Source organism: Aquila chrysaetos, chromosome 6 (genome assembly GCF_900496995.4).
Source record: "Aquila chrysaetos chrysaetos chromosome 6, bAquChr1.4, whole genome shotgun sequence".
NCBI lineage: Eukaryota > Metazoa > Chordata > Aves > Accipitriformes > Accipitridae > Aquila > Aquila chrysaetos.
In genome coordinates this window covers 38443032-38457586 of record NC_044009.1, presented here as the reverse complement: position 1 = coordinate 38457586, position 14555 = coordinate 38443032, and the positions used below count along the sequence as shown (strand labels likewise).

Below are 14555 nucleotides of genomic sequence, written 5' to 3'. Positions count from 1 at the left end.
GAATACGATTTCCTCTCACTATGATGAATTAACTGACACTACTGCTTCACTATTCACACTGGATTTGATTAAAGCCTGAATAAGATCTTTAGAACAAGTTAGTTCTGAAGACTTCATGTCTTTATATGCTATAGTAAGAGCACTGGGCGGTAGATTCTTGTTACAAAAAAAAATTCCAATTTGTAGCAAATTATACTTTGTATAGATGTACTTGAGGATTACATTTATACATGGAAAGGACACATTTTAAGAAATAAAAAGAAGACAGAGTTAAGGATTAACTTTCAAATTTACTGCTCATATCTCAATTCATCAGTTCCCAATTTCTCATTATTGAGTGTCTGAGAAGAAAAATAGAACTTCAAAGTTGACTGTACGTGTCTGTGTCAATTTTCTAATGTACAGATACAACAAAAAAGCCCTCTAGGACATCTCTCTTTAAATGTGTGAAAAAAGCTTTATATATTTATAACTTGAAAACAATTGATGCTCTTTCCTTCAGAGAGGAATGCTTGTTGTGTTCAAGAAAGTTTTCTAGCAGACAGATATGGAATAAAGTCCATTCACTCGCAGCTCAGTTATCCATACGCACTCTTTCTGATTACGAAACACAAAATGAAAAGTGACTTACTGTGGTTTTGATATTTAACAAAAGATCTGCAAATCACCTTCTTCCTTGCTGTAGAGGCTTTGGTATTCTGAACTCTACACTGATGACATAGAGATAATGGACTTTTACTGTGCTTTTTTTTTTTATATATTAAAATAATGTAAATGCCAGAGCAGATTCAACTGTGTGAATGGTGGAGTCTTGAGCTGTCTGTCTACTCCAGCTGAAGAGCAGGTCTTCATGCATTTAAAGTAGAAAATGCCAAAGACTTTCTTAAGTCAGAAACGACACAGAAAAAAATTGCTTCTGAAAGGCAGCTTAAACAGTGCAAGTCCCTGTCTCACTGTGCTAGTTGGGCTGGACCTGATATTTCCAAACAAGGAGGAGCTGGCCAGGGATGTGCTGGGACAGCCTTGGCTGTAGCAGCTATGAGATCTCAGGATCCTGAGAAGAAGGAAAAAAAGCAGAAAGCATGACTGCAACCCCAGACTTCAGGAGAACAACCTTTGACCTCGTCATGGAGTTGCTTGGAAGAATCCCACGGGATACAGCCCTGGTGAGAAGAGGGATCCAGGAGAGCTGGTTCAAGGATCATCTCCTCCAAGATCAAGAATGGTCCATCACAATGAGAAGGAAATCTAGCAAAGGTGGCAGGAGGCCCAGAGAGGTTGTGAAGTCTTCATCCTTGGATTTATTCAAAACCCAAGTGGATACATTCCTGAGAAACTTGCTGTAATAGACCCTGATTTGAGTAGGGCTTTGAACTAGATGATTTCCAGAGAGGCCTTCCAACCTCAGCGATGCTTCCACCCTCAGTGATTCATGCTGTAATGTCATCAGTTTTATTTAAAAGGAGGAGGATGTCCTGTTAAGGTCTCATATGAGACACAGTATTGTTTTTCCTTGGCTTCAGAGTTTATTGTGTTCCCACTGGAGATGGTTCTGCTGTCACATGCCATCTGCTCTGCTGTAACAAACCCTCCTCTCCTTGTATCCTGATTTTATTTCTCAGGCAAAACATAATTCTTAAGGCCTACGTCTGTTGGCCTCCATTCTGAAACTGATCTCCAACATTTGTTCTGGTTTCCTCTCAGTGCTTAAATTCTGGTGACAGTTGCCAAAAAAATAGTGGAGCTTTAATAGCATTTAGTGTCAGATCTTACATAATCTTTTAGGCATGAATGATGTCTTAAATAATTTTTAAGGTAGAAATTTAATTTCATGCTTTTTTCATACATAGTGAATAGTCTTTCATGACTCTATTTGACTAATACCATGCACCAGATAGCTGGAGATTTTCTCTAGTACAGGACAACTGATGTTCAACAGGTGTGAATTTTTGTTGTAACTTATTTCACTGGCGCCAGCTGAGGGCTCGGGTAGAAAATATCTCACCAAACTTCCAGTATCTGAAAGTTAAATTATCCTGAGTCTAAAATAATGATTGCTCCCTTCTTCTAGTTTGTGGAAAGAAATAGGCAAATCGTGCTGTCCATCTTTGACAGCCATCTTAGGGTATAAAGTATCTGTAGGTTCTTTTCCTCTGTTTCACTAAATAAAAAGAGCCTAAATTACTAGTCTTGATTTATATAGCTAACTCTGAGACACTGAAAAATAAAGGAGATGAATGTACCCATGATGTACAAAATTATGAGCAACCTTGATCTAACTTTGAATTTGGCCCTGCTTTGAGCTGGGGCTCAAAAGCTTGAGATTAGGCTAAATAACCTCCAGATTTCCCTTCCAACCTAACCTTTTCTATGATTCTATCTGAATTTGTGTGTAAAACCACAATTTTTATCCCTGTTCCAGTTCCACAAATGTAGCAAATGAGATGAAGCAGTGCCGTAACTATATGTTTCTTGGCACCATCATTAGAGGCACCCAATATCCAAGCAAGGGGCCTCTTGTAAATAGGTTTCAACCTGAGTGTCCAAATCTGTCATTGGCATTTACCATTCACTTTGATAATGGGTGTACTGGAGGTGTTCACTTGACCCCAGAAGTCCTTTTTGTGCCTGTAGCTCAGTCAATGAACTGCAGATATGGGGAACCCTGACTTTTCAGTATGGATACATTTGATGAGAAATCCTTCCACCCCTAAAACTAGCAATAGATTTGCACCTTTTAAAACATGAAAGCCTCTTTGAGTCTGATGCCTTCTGCACATCTTTGGGTCTGGTATCAGTGATGGAGAGAATAAGGAAAAAGTGCCCCCTTTAATAACCTAAATAGCCCAAAGCCACCATCATTGCAAACTCAGCACTTGCTGATACACAAATACGAAATTGTTGCTTGTTTCAATAAAAATCATCTTATTGGGCAATAAGACACCAAAATGTGGCCAAGTTGGCTACTAAGACAAGGATGTTCAATTGCAATAAAAGTTGCAACACCGAATTTCTCAGTTAGGCTTCCACCTCTTGCATCAGAAAGATCAGTTTGGTAAAGCAATATAATATATAATATATATAGCAGAGACAGTCATCCGTAACTGCCACGTACATCCTCTGTATGATAGCCTGGAGGCTTGTAAAGGAGAGAAACACAGATAGACATCTCGCCAAAGTAGAGGGTAAGCTGAAAGGGAAAAAAATGTGAAAGTGCAGAAAAGCTGGACTCATCTAGCAGTAGAAAAGACAGCATTTTCTGAAAAGTGCAGCACTAAAGTAGGTACACTGCCATAACTCCACTGACTTCAGGGAGGGCTTGACCTCTCAGGTTTGAATCTGAATTTGAAACTGCCAGCATGTAGACTGTTTAGCCCAGTGTTTCAACAGTAGTCATTGATGGATAGAGTTCAAGAAAGCTCCAACGTCAAGGAGCCTTTAATATAGGAATTAATTTCTGACCCCTCTCTGTTTTGAATCCAATTTGACCACTGTTTTTCTGCAATTGAGAAAAAAACATCCCTTCCAAGAAGCTGTCCCAAGCAGAGACTGTTTCTCTTTATGGGACTGAATTTGACTTGTATATCTGCATCTACAAACAGGTCAGGTCTAAATCTGTCTAACCTTCCTTTCCTTTTGCTTCTTTCTGATATTGTTTCTTAGGTATCAAAAAAAAAAAAAACCAAAAACCCAAACCCTCAGACTGAGAAAAGCTCCCAATGGGCTATTTAGTTCAAATGTCTCCCTGATTATTCTACTGATAAACTGAGGCAACACTTTCAGATGTTAGCATGAGCCTTTCTGTTGCCTTTTAAATATACCCTTAACAGACTTTACTCCTGAAGATGCAGAAGAAAATTGTTCTGCAAGCTCACTTTAATTTTCAGAGACCTTTCTGGTTTGAGTCTCCAGTCCCCCAAATCACATCTTTTGAAAACAGATTAGAATTCATAAGGGTAAGAAGATGTTTCTGTCTGAGCCACAGAGAAAATTAATATTGCTGATACAAAAAATAAGTCCTGTTCTGTTTAACCAACTGCAGATACTTTTGGGAAGACAGATGAAAGAGAGCCTCTCACCAATGCAGTCAGAAGCGATTCAGCTGTGATTGGAGGTAACTTCATTTTTAAAGATTACAATTGAAAAATAATTCTGTCAAGGCAAACATCTAGGGTACTTTAAATCTGGGCCCCATAAAATCCAGTTTGAGTTTTTTGTAATCTAATGCAGGTCTAGTATTTGCTGTATTTATTAGCACATATCTGTATCAAGCTACCTAGATAGGCACCGCCATTATGAATGAAGCCAATAGTGGCAGCACGTGATGTTGGATATCACCAAAAAAAGGCATTGTGGATCATCAAGAACGTCAGTCTTCTAAAATATAACCAAAGTCTGTCTATCTGCCTGCCTGAGCAGGGGATTTGGACAAGAAGACCTCCAGAGGTCCCTTCCAACCTCAATCATTCTCTGATTCTGTGTGATTCTGTGATCTAAGACCCAGCTAGCTAGTAACTGTTTTACACACCACTCTGATGAGAGCCTCAACACAGTGTTCACATATCCTGTATTTCTTGAGCTCTCTCCTTGCAAGTTGGTGGTGTACAGGAACTTGCTAGGTCATATGGAAGCATTTATATGCTAGGGAAAGTTGTCCTTATAGCTTCATGTATGGTTTTCATTTTCCTTTAACAACCTGGAAGGCAATTTATCTCTGTTTATTTTATAGGATGCCCTGTAGGGAGCTGCCTTTGATAATATCTAGAAGCTATAAACCAAAGTGAACAAGGCTCATGCAAGGTTTCCAGAGATAACACAGAAAAAAACATGACAGAGCAGGAATTTGTATGAGCATACAGATCTAGTTTTTTAAAAACACACACACTGATCCAAATTTACTTCCAGTGAAAGCAGAATTTGACTGAAATTAGGTCAATGTCATCAATGGTTGCTGCTTTAAGTCTTACTCAAGGTGACAAAATAGAAATAAAAACTACCAGGGAGGGTGTGTTAGAGGCAAATGATTGTTTACAGGCTGAGATGAACTGATCTATCATATCCACTAGCTGTTGTGCATTGGTAATGTATTTTTTAGGTAATTGGGGGTTTGGTTTTGGTTTTGGTTTTTATTCTTTCTATCCTTCCTTTTTTACCCCTCTTCAGGTGTAATAGCAGTTGTGATATTCATCATCTTTTGCATCATTGCCATCATGAGCAGATTCCTCTATCAGCACAAACAAGCACATCGAAGTAGCCAGACAAAGGAGAAGGAATACCCAGAAAACCTCGAGAGCTCCTTTAAAGCTGACATTGACTTGCAGAACACAGTGAGCGAGTGCAAACGGGAATATTTCATCTGATGGACAATGCAATTTCTTCTTACTCTTACTCCCCTAACCTTCCTTCCTTTATTCCCTTCTTCCTTCCTTTTTTCTTTTTGTAATTTTTTTTTTAAACAGTCATTTTTTTGCTAACTTCTTTTTCATTTGGAAAAGACCGCCCTGCACAGGAAACACTGGCAACAATCACAGTGCCTCATTCTCTGCACAAGAACCTGGCAGTCACAGTTTACTTCTGCAGCTCAAGGGACCTGCTATCCCACCCTACACAAAATAAGATCCACATGCACACCTGGTTTCTGCTGTGGGTTCCTGGATATTTCAAAGTCCCCACATTTGTTTTGGTTTTTCTCTGGACCCATTTAATTCATCACTTACACTAGAGCTGGACTATGTAAAGTAAAGTAGCTGAACACGTAGCTCTACAGATACTGGGACAGGATAGAGGGAAAGAACTAGACCAAAATGCCTGATTTATTTTACAGGCTCATTTACAGCAGTCATAAAGAACTGGCCAAATTCTCAAATGATATGAATTGATATATATCTATTGATTTCAATGGTGTTACATTAATTTATACCAGTTGGGAAGCTGGTATGAGGTAAGGAAAAAGAAAACTGTCCTCATTAAGCTCCTTCCCCCAACCTCCTGTCCTTTTACTGTAACTTTTAGGCTTATCAGTACTTTTCCAACAATATATGTATCAACAATAAATGTCATTCCCATGCATCTCTTTCACCTCCATCTCATAAGGCTGGCTATGTAGACCCAACGTACTCTAGCGTAACTCTAGCTGAAGCATGGAAAATAGTAGCTTGAATCTCCAAGGGTTTTAGGAAGCTGCTAGGACTTAGGTGCTCTATATTTGTCTGAAATGTTAGAAACGCAGCATATACCTGTTCATGCCATATGGAGGGAGGATTATCACACGCTGAGGTTAAACACTGTTGCCACTGTGGCAAAGACAAAGTACATAGACGAGAAAAAACAAAAATAGTTCAATCTTAAACATGAGTCACACCTTCCGCCAGTTCTTCTAAAAAAGAAAAAAACGCAGCTACTCAAAAAAAAAAAAAAAAAAAAAAAAAAAAACAAAACAAAACTGCATGAAAGATTGATTGGTATTTCCTGTTTGTAGAAATTGGAGTATCTTCTCCAAAGCTAAATAGAGAGAGGTCTGATGTCACATCTAAAAATGTTAATATTTGATCAACCCTGTTTACAAGGAAGAACATTAGGGAAACAAGTTTAAAAAGATCCCAAATACTCTACTTCGAATTAATCTTCTGTGCTGTTTTTATAAATTCTTTTGTCCTTAGCTGATTGGGAACAATACTGAAGACTCGAATCCTGCCAGTTTTACTTGTGCTGTATGGTTTCAGTGTGAGGCTCAAAAAACCTTCTTTTCAGTCACAGACATCCTAAGGGTGAGAAATGGAGAAGTCCTACCAAGGGAGGTTTTTCACACCCTGCTTGTGTATGTGTGACATACTGCCTTCACAGGGCTTCTGAAGATTATATAGAATTTGCTGTCAGACTTGAAGGTTTCAGACAGTTTAATCAATCCAACAGCTAAGAAAAAAAATATTAATTCAAGACAATTTATTGTGCAGCTGAATCTCTTTCTTTGCCCCCTACAGCCTTCTGCAGTCATCCTGGGGTTTCCGCATGGTGATCCTTTTTACATAGATTAAAAACAAATGATAACCCACAGCAAACTAGAGATGAGGTAATACATGCAACAGGTGCTATTTTTCCAGGCAGTGCATTGCAGGGGTATGTAGCTAGCTATATTTTTGATGGGAGGAGGGGACAGACAAAGAAGAATAAATAAATGACAGTTTGGATATGGTAATTCTTCACCACTTCTTTTGGAAGTAGCATCTGGTGAAGAGAAAGCAGTCTTGGAATGATACCACTCTCACGTGAAGAGGACTATGTGAGGCCAGCCCCATAACCAGAACTCTAACCAAGCAATTTTATAAAGCTATTCATATTGAAATTAGTATTGGTGCCATTCTTCCTCGACTGTGGACGACAACAGCCCTTTTGCTTCATGCTGGCTGTTTGCATGATACATGATTACCTGAGAGTGTTTCTGCATGATGAGATGTATAATGGTGGACTCATTAGCTGTGTTCCCTTTATGTTGCTTTATCTTTTGCAGTGAAGTCCTGGCAAAGCAATTCTCTTTTCTCCTTCCTTCCCTCCCTCCCTTCCTTCCTCCCTCCCTCCCCCAGATAAAGCTGCTTTGTTTGGCATAGCAGGAGGGGAGGAATAAGCAAGCACATGGGCTTCTCTGCCTGTTTTTGAGTCATCTTACTGAAATGGCCTCTGTATGAGACATCTCTGAAGTCCTAATATACTTAATTGTTCATGAAGAATGGAATGGGAAGGAGGGGAAAGCCCACAGGTGTGTATTTTTCTCTAGCCAAACTAACAGATACAACTCATTCTTCTGCTTTCCTACATGTTAGTTTCCAGGAATAAATTACTACAAAGTGCAACAATAAAGCGCTAATCAGCTCCAGCAGTGGAGTAGCTGGAAAAGGGAGACTGAGCAATGAAGCAGAGTCCTCTCATTTCTCAAGTGACTAAGTTACTTTGAGCCATCTTAGGGCCTGATTATGCAAGATGCTGAGCTTTCTCAAGGCAGATCAAGTTCCCATCACCAGATGTAGATATTAGTGTTGCTGCGAATATTTCAGATACAGCTCAGTGGCTGAGTCCTGGGCCAGAGAGGGGGTGTAGTGGCATTCTGTGTGCAAGCCCAGACCTGGCAATACAGTGTAAGTTGTTTCTTTGTCCATTTTTCCTGATCATTTAATATAGCCCAGGCTGGTAAAACTCCTTGAAAATTTAGCTACGTTGGTGTGCATCTGTAAAAAGAATGAACTGCACATATATAAATACATGCATAGGTATAGAGAAACACATGCTTTATACCTATGGATGTAATGAAATGTGACTATTTATATGCTACAGGGCTGGACAAATGAACACACTTGTATGGACTTGCCATTTAAAATCCTATCTTCTAAATCAGGATGTCAATATTCTTATTAAAAGTTAGCTAAAAGATACTGTATGAAATACCCTAATATTAACTCCTTTTTCTTCTGTTGTTTTTTTTTTTTTTCTTTTTTTTGTTATAATGCTTTCTTTAGTGAGGGCATAATCTGATTAACTTCAGTACCAGTTAAAGGCAACTGAAAATAATTTTTTAAAAAAAAGAAGAAATGCAATTTTGAAAAAATCTGCCAGCGTTAAAATTGCTTTTATTTTCCACAGTTCAAATTAGACCTTTTTTCCCACCTATTACAAACCATTTCTGCTATTTTCATTAAAATTTCTCTTTAAATGGGGAGGTCTTTCCTTTTTTCTTTTAGCTATCATTCTAGATAACATTTTTCAGTAAACATAGGGAATAATACTTTTTATATATAAAATTTCAGGATTTATTTTAATGGAAAACCTGAGAATGTCAAAGAATTGTTTGGAGGTGGTGTTTGGTTGTTTGGGTGTTCTTCCTTCTGCCAAGATAAGTTTCATAACAAAAGCAGGGGCTGGTAGAAGATACCATGTCTCTTTTTTTCTCCTGGTGATTACGGTATGTAACCTCTGAAAATGATTATTGCTAGGCAGGGATTTTTAGGCTATGAAATTTCTAAGTCAGTTAGATATGGATTTAGACACTGAAATTTCCTGTTTTCCAGAAATGACTTGGCCAGTAACAGCCATGATTATAAAGATATTTAGTCATGCAAAGTCTGAGTTGGATGCCTAGAAGGACTGTCTGAGAACGCTGGTGTCTGGCTATAGAAAACAAATGAAGGCTGTTGGAAAGCTAAATCCTACTAATTTTCAGTGAGAGGTAGGCTGCCACCTGAGTGAAGTGTGGGCTTTCAAAGGAATTTAGTCTCATGAGGATGTGGATCAATGCTTAAGTGACTAAACAAGATGAGCACTTGACTTAAATTAATTTCAGTTGGATTTCTGCTTCTGCCTTGCTGTGAAATATTTTAAAATACTACAAGACATTTAAATACTTTTGAAAATTGAGTCCCATTACTCTTTTGGAAATAAAGCGTTGGTCCTAAGTCACCTATGTAATTTGCGGTAAGTATTTCATCTGTCCTTATTCACTCGCTAGAGAGAAGACAGTGTGAGTGGTTTGAATAAATTTTTAACGTGTACACTTTTTTTTCTTTTTCTTGTTCTTGCCATGGCACAGCACTTAAGGTATGTCTGCAGTGAAAACAAAGCCAAACAAAAGACAGGCTTTTAACTCACATTGGCTAAACCAGGATTCTCATCTGGGTGAACTAGCTGTGAAAACAAACCTTTTAGGGCTGTACTGTTATCAGATTGTGTTCAGTCACAAGATTCCCCTGACGTTTAAGTTAAAACTGATAGCCAAAATACAAACATGACATGCTTTCTCTCTGCTTTATTTTAACCTGATCTAGCCAGACTTAACCCATCCTATTTAACAACTGCTCAATTTTTACAGTGTAAACCAAATCCTTATTTTAATGAGATGTTTGTCTATATTAAGCATTTAGCTGATCGGATATTACACATATTGGGTGAGGAGCAATCAATACATCATATAGTTTCCCTGTGGTGAGGGGATATGAATCTTCTCCTGATGAAGTCAGCTGTCGATTTTGCTGAGCGTAAGATTGAGTCCTAGACCTATGGAAGCACTTGAAGATTGCTTTTATCTGAGTCTTTTGGGTTTGTTTCATTTTGCATTTGGTTTTACAGGCTGCCTATTTTACACTTGTCATCGAGCCCTGTCCTGTGGTCAGTGAGGACAGGGCAAATATCTCAGCCATCCTTTAAGATTCAATTAATCACTCTCTAGAGGTGCATCTTTCTCTCCCTTGATTATAGAGACAGGGTAGGCTCCGGGTAATAGGTTAGCTACTTCTAGTAGAATTTGCCTACATACAGGAATTTTACACTAGTTTTGCAGCTCCAGTAGACACATCTCCATAGGTCTTAGAAGAGACTTGTTTTTATGCCAGCTGGGATCAAGGAAGGACATCTCCTAGCATCTAAAATTATACTAGACAACTCTGCTTAGGAAATGCATGTCTCTACTTATAGCTGAATGCATGAAAATAAGGTGTCAAAGCACCCATTTGAGTCAGTGGCGATCCGATCAGTAATCTGTGGGGCTTGGGAGAGGATAGCTCTCCTTCCAGTCTATTCTAGATCCAAGATCCATTCATTGCCTTGTGGGAGCTTTGGCAGATAGCATACATGTAGACAGATCTACACAGATCTCATAATCTAAACCTAACTCAGACTTATAAGATGCCTTTCTAGCCCTGTGTGTCTGGTGCCATCTGAGATGAACTAGAGTATCTCTGCAGCTCCAGTAAGGATGCAAGCCTCCTGTCTGTCATGTCTTGTATCTGCTAGCCCCAAGCAGATATGTCTCATAGCTGTTGGCTTTTCAAATTATAGTAAGTGCCCATCCAGAAGCCCTAAGTTCTTAATGAGATGAATCCCTGAAAAAAATTCCATTTTAGGAACAAAATCAACGTTCCATTCCAGCAGTGTAAGCCAATCAGTTGAAGTATGTCCTTCACCTCAGTTTAACAAGAATGTAACAGGAGGCAGAATTTGACTCCTTTGTGCTCCACCGTCTCATGCCATTGTTTGTTGCCGTCACCTACACAAAGGTTACACTGAAGATGACCAGTTTCAAGTATTGTTCTGCACTGCCAGCTTTTCACAGACACAAAAGGGGTTTATTTTTTTATTTATTTATTTATTTTTCAAAAAGCAGCACTTTCTAAAAGGCTTGAGCAAAAGCTGAGACTTTGTGAAGCTCTCTGAGACAAATGCTATTGCAAAGCTTTCATGCAGTTTTGTAATGACTACTTATCAAACAAGCCAAGTGATACAGTTACATCCCTGCCAAACCAAGGGCCTTATCCAGAGTCTTTTGAGATTGGTGGGAGGCCTCTTGGTCGACTACAGTTAGAGTTGCACCATGCCCTTGGGGACTTCAGGGGTTTTCTTCACAAGTTACTATCACAGCTTCAAAGCATGATTTGTTCCCTTTGGTTCTGCACTTTGCTGCACTTCCTTTCTCAATGAAAAGTTCTTCACATCCCCTTTTGGTGTGGGCGGCCCCCTCCTTCATGCTCCTTTTGTACATGAAACTTCTAAACACAGTCTTCTTTTGGATCTGAAGTAGCTTTTTTCCTTTGGTTGGTTATTTTGAGTCATGCATATAGGAGTTTGGGATATTTCTATGTATTGGTACTTATTTTTGTGATCTTTTGCACTAAGTTAGTCTGACAAAAACAAAAACTGGAAAAAAAAAAAGCACACTTTCTGGTGAACTATTGTAATTTGTAAGCTCGTTGTTTGTTGTTTGTAATGTACTGAGTCTACAAGCCGAGCTAAGGAAAGATTAAGGCAACAGTTTGTGTTGACAGTGTCACTCCATATCTACTTCATCTCTGTTTTCTTTTTCTCTCCTTTTTTCTTTAACATGTGGGGCTATCAAATTGGTGGTAGTTGGCAGAGGAACTTGTGTTACAATTCTAACTAAGGTTATGTTTTTTCTCCTGGCAGTCACAGAAACCAGAAATTTGAAGAAATTGCATGATTCTCAAAATGTCATCCGGGTGCTCAGCCAGAAAGGAGACTGCACTCCACCGTGGAGATGTAGTCACCGTGGAGATGTAGTCACCTAAAGGTGGTGACCTGTAAGGGGGAATGGTGACATTAATTCTCCAAATGACAATTGCAATGAGGCGGTGCAGGAGGCAAAAGCTCTCAGAAAGGTTATGCTGTTGGAAACCAACCATGGTAACCATCAGATGGATATGAGGGTTTCAGGTCTTTTTCCACAATTCATTTTTGCCATGGAATGAATTACTAGTTAGCCTGCCAAAACATAGCCTTAATTGTCCTGATGATCTGTAAAGTATTGGAGATGTACTTCAAACATCGGAGAGGATTTCAAACCTCTGACTGATACTAATCTGAACGTCTCCAGTTAGATCACTGGAGCTCTCCCTGATACCCCAAAGAAGAATTGGGGATGGTTTCCCTCAAACAATCGTAACATTTAATGAAATGTTGGGTACAACAGGTTATCCAAAGAATGGTGTTTGCTTAGAAACTCTCCTCTTTCCATCCCTTCCTCTCTTAGGATGCTTGTGGCAGCTTTTTTCTAAACTACTGACTGCTGTTCACATTGCAACACCATTTGCTTCTTGATATGCCGGTCATCACTCTCTTCATGGATTTCAATCCCACAACCCGAAAGACAGTCCTTCTGATAATGATTTCTGCATGGGAAATTATTTACTCACTTTTGCATGCCCTTTACAGTTCCTTCTTGCATCATTTAGGCAAACCATTTTCTGATGTGTTTTGTCATTGCTGCCAAAGCTGAGTAGGCATATCGTTAAGAAAGAAAACTGATTGCTTCTGAGGTAAAGCTTAGATACAGCCAGTCGCAGCCTCACATCCCATTCAAGACAGAGGAGTACTTGGACACCCAAGCCCACTCCATGAAATTTCAGACAGAGGTTAGGAGAATAAGCAGGTACATGTTTTTTCAGGCATCCAGCCATAAAAATCACTACTCTGTGAGTTTTGCAAATGAAACATTTAACATAGACCATTATATCTAGATGATAGCAAGAAGCTCAACATTGTAGTACCTGACCTGCTTTGAAAGGCACTTCGTAAAAGAAACAGAGCCAGCTTCAGACCTGGTTGTAATCCGGTTGAGGTCAGTGTGGATACATCACACAGATGAATTAAGCCTTGGATTGCCCTAGGCAAGGGCAGTGATGATCTTCTGCAAACTGGGGCTGACATATATGAATTCAAGTCAGGACCTTATATTTGTCATCCCCTACTGCTGTCAACAAGACTTGCATTCACTGCAATTGTGTGTGTCTTCTAGCAGAATTGTGGATAAAACTTGGGATAAGGCAATGAACTTCAGCTCCACTTAAGCCCATGACATAGCTTAAGTCACCTTCAGGAGTTTCTGGAAACGTGTGTAGGAGGAAGGGTGATCTGTGGGTGGTGTGTTCCCAACTAACTTGGGAGCCCACCCACTGACTTTGGAAGGATTTTACAGGGTTTTAATGGAGTCCACCCCTGGGTGGACTGTGGTAAACTGTATCCTACTTGAAAAATGAAGGCACCCCCTCACAAAAAAAAAAAAAAAAAGGGCAAAAAGCAGCTTCACAGGCTGTGAAAGCTAGCTGACATTAAATAATTGTAATAATAAAAAATTGGCTCTTTCTACAGATGAGCCCTTCATCATTCATTTTACTTTGTTCTACTCAAATTGTATTAAATAAATCTCTCAGAACACTGCTCATTTCAGTAGCAAAGCAGGAAAAAAAAAAGACTTTTTTTTTCTTTTAATGGTCCGTCCAAGGGTAATGCAAGAGTCTCTCAGTTACAGTAAAAAGCAAAATGGAGATTTAGATTATTCCCCTTTCACTATCTGGTTTTCTAAAGAGAATTCCACAGGACGTTGCCTCAGTCCACGTCAGTTTTGTAGACAATGTAACATGTCTTAATACACTGTTCGGGGATTGAAAAAATTTAGCCTTAGCTTCTTTTGTTTTCTATGGTTACTGTTGTACAGAAGAAAGACTTAAACTGTAAATAATGTATATTTAATAAAAAGAGACTTTTTGTATGATTTTGTGTGGAAGACAAATGCCGCCTCCTGCGTTTTTATTTAATCTTCCAGCTGAATGGACACTAAAAAGTGCTGATGATGGGAAAACTAATTTTCAGGTGCTTACATGTTAACTCTAAGCCAACAGATCTCACTGGATATTAATAAAGGCTGAAATGCCCACAACCTGGGTTTATTGATTTCAGCTATGGCTAAAAGTTATTGTCGGAGGCTATCTGGTCATCACCCACATCCCTGACATAACTGATTAATGCTAGTTTGCAGCAGCTACCCTGGGGTACATATGGGCACAGATGCCTAAGGGGTTAAGAGTCATGTCTGGAGACATGCTTTAGTTCTAGTTAGAAAACACGCCTAGTCATAGCTCTGTAACTTTCCAGGTACCCATGCACACGTACATGTGCACACACACAAATATACTCTCTCCCCAGCCTGCCGTGCATAAACAAGTGTGTCCTGCTTCGTCCACGTCCCCTCACGCAACAACTGCACTTCTGGCTGTCATAGGGAT

The 14555-nt window shown here is 39.2% G+C and overlaps 1 protein-coding gene across 2 annotated transcripts in view; it reads left to right on the top strand.

Moving 5' to 3' along the window:
• The window catches only part of CNTNAP5 (contactin associated protein family member 5), a 307196-nt gene extending 293134 nt beyond the window's left edge, over positions 1 to 14062 (top strand). For both annotated transcript variants that reach the window (XM_030018519.1, XM_030018520.1), the window contains 2 exons: positions 4043 to 4114; positions 5164 to 14062. In XM_030018519.1, coding sequence (XP_029874379.1) covers positions 4043 to 4114; positions 5164 to 5360 — 269 coding nt within the window. In that variant the 3' untranslated portion in view covers positions 5361 to 14062. The remainder of the gene's footprint in view (positions 1 to 4042; positions 4115 to 5163) is intronic.
• The last annotated feature ends 493 nt before the right edge of the window (positions 14063 to 14555 follow it).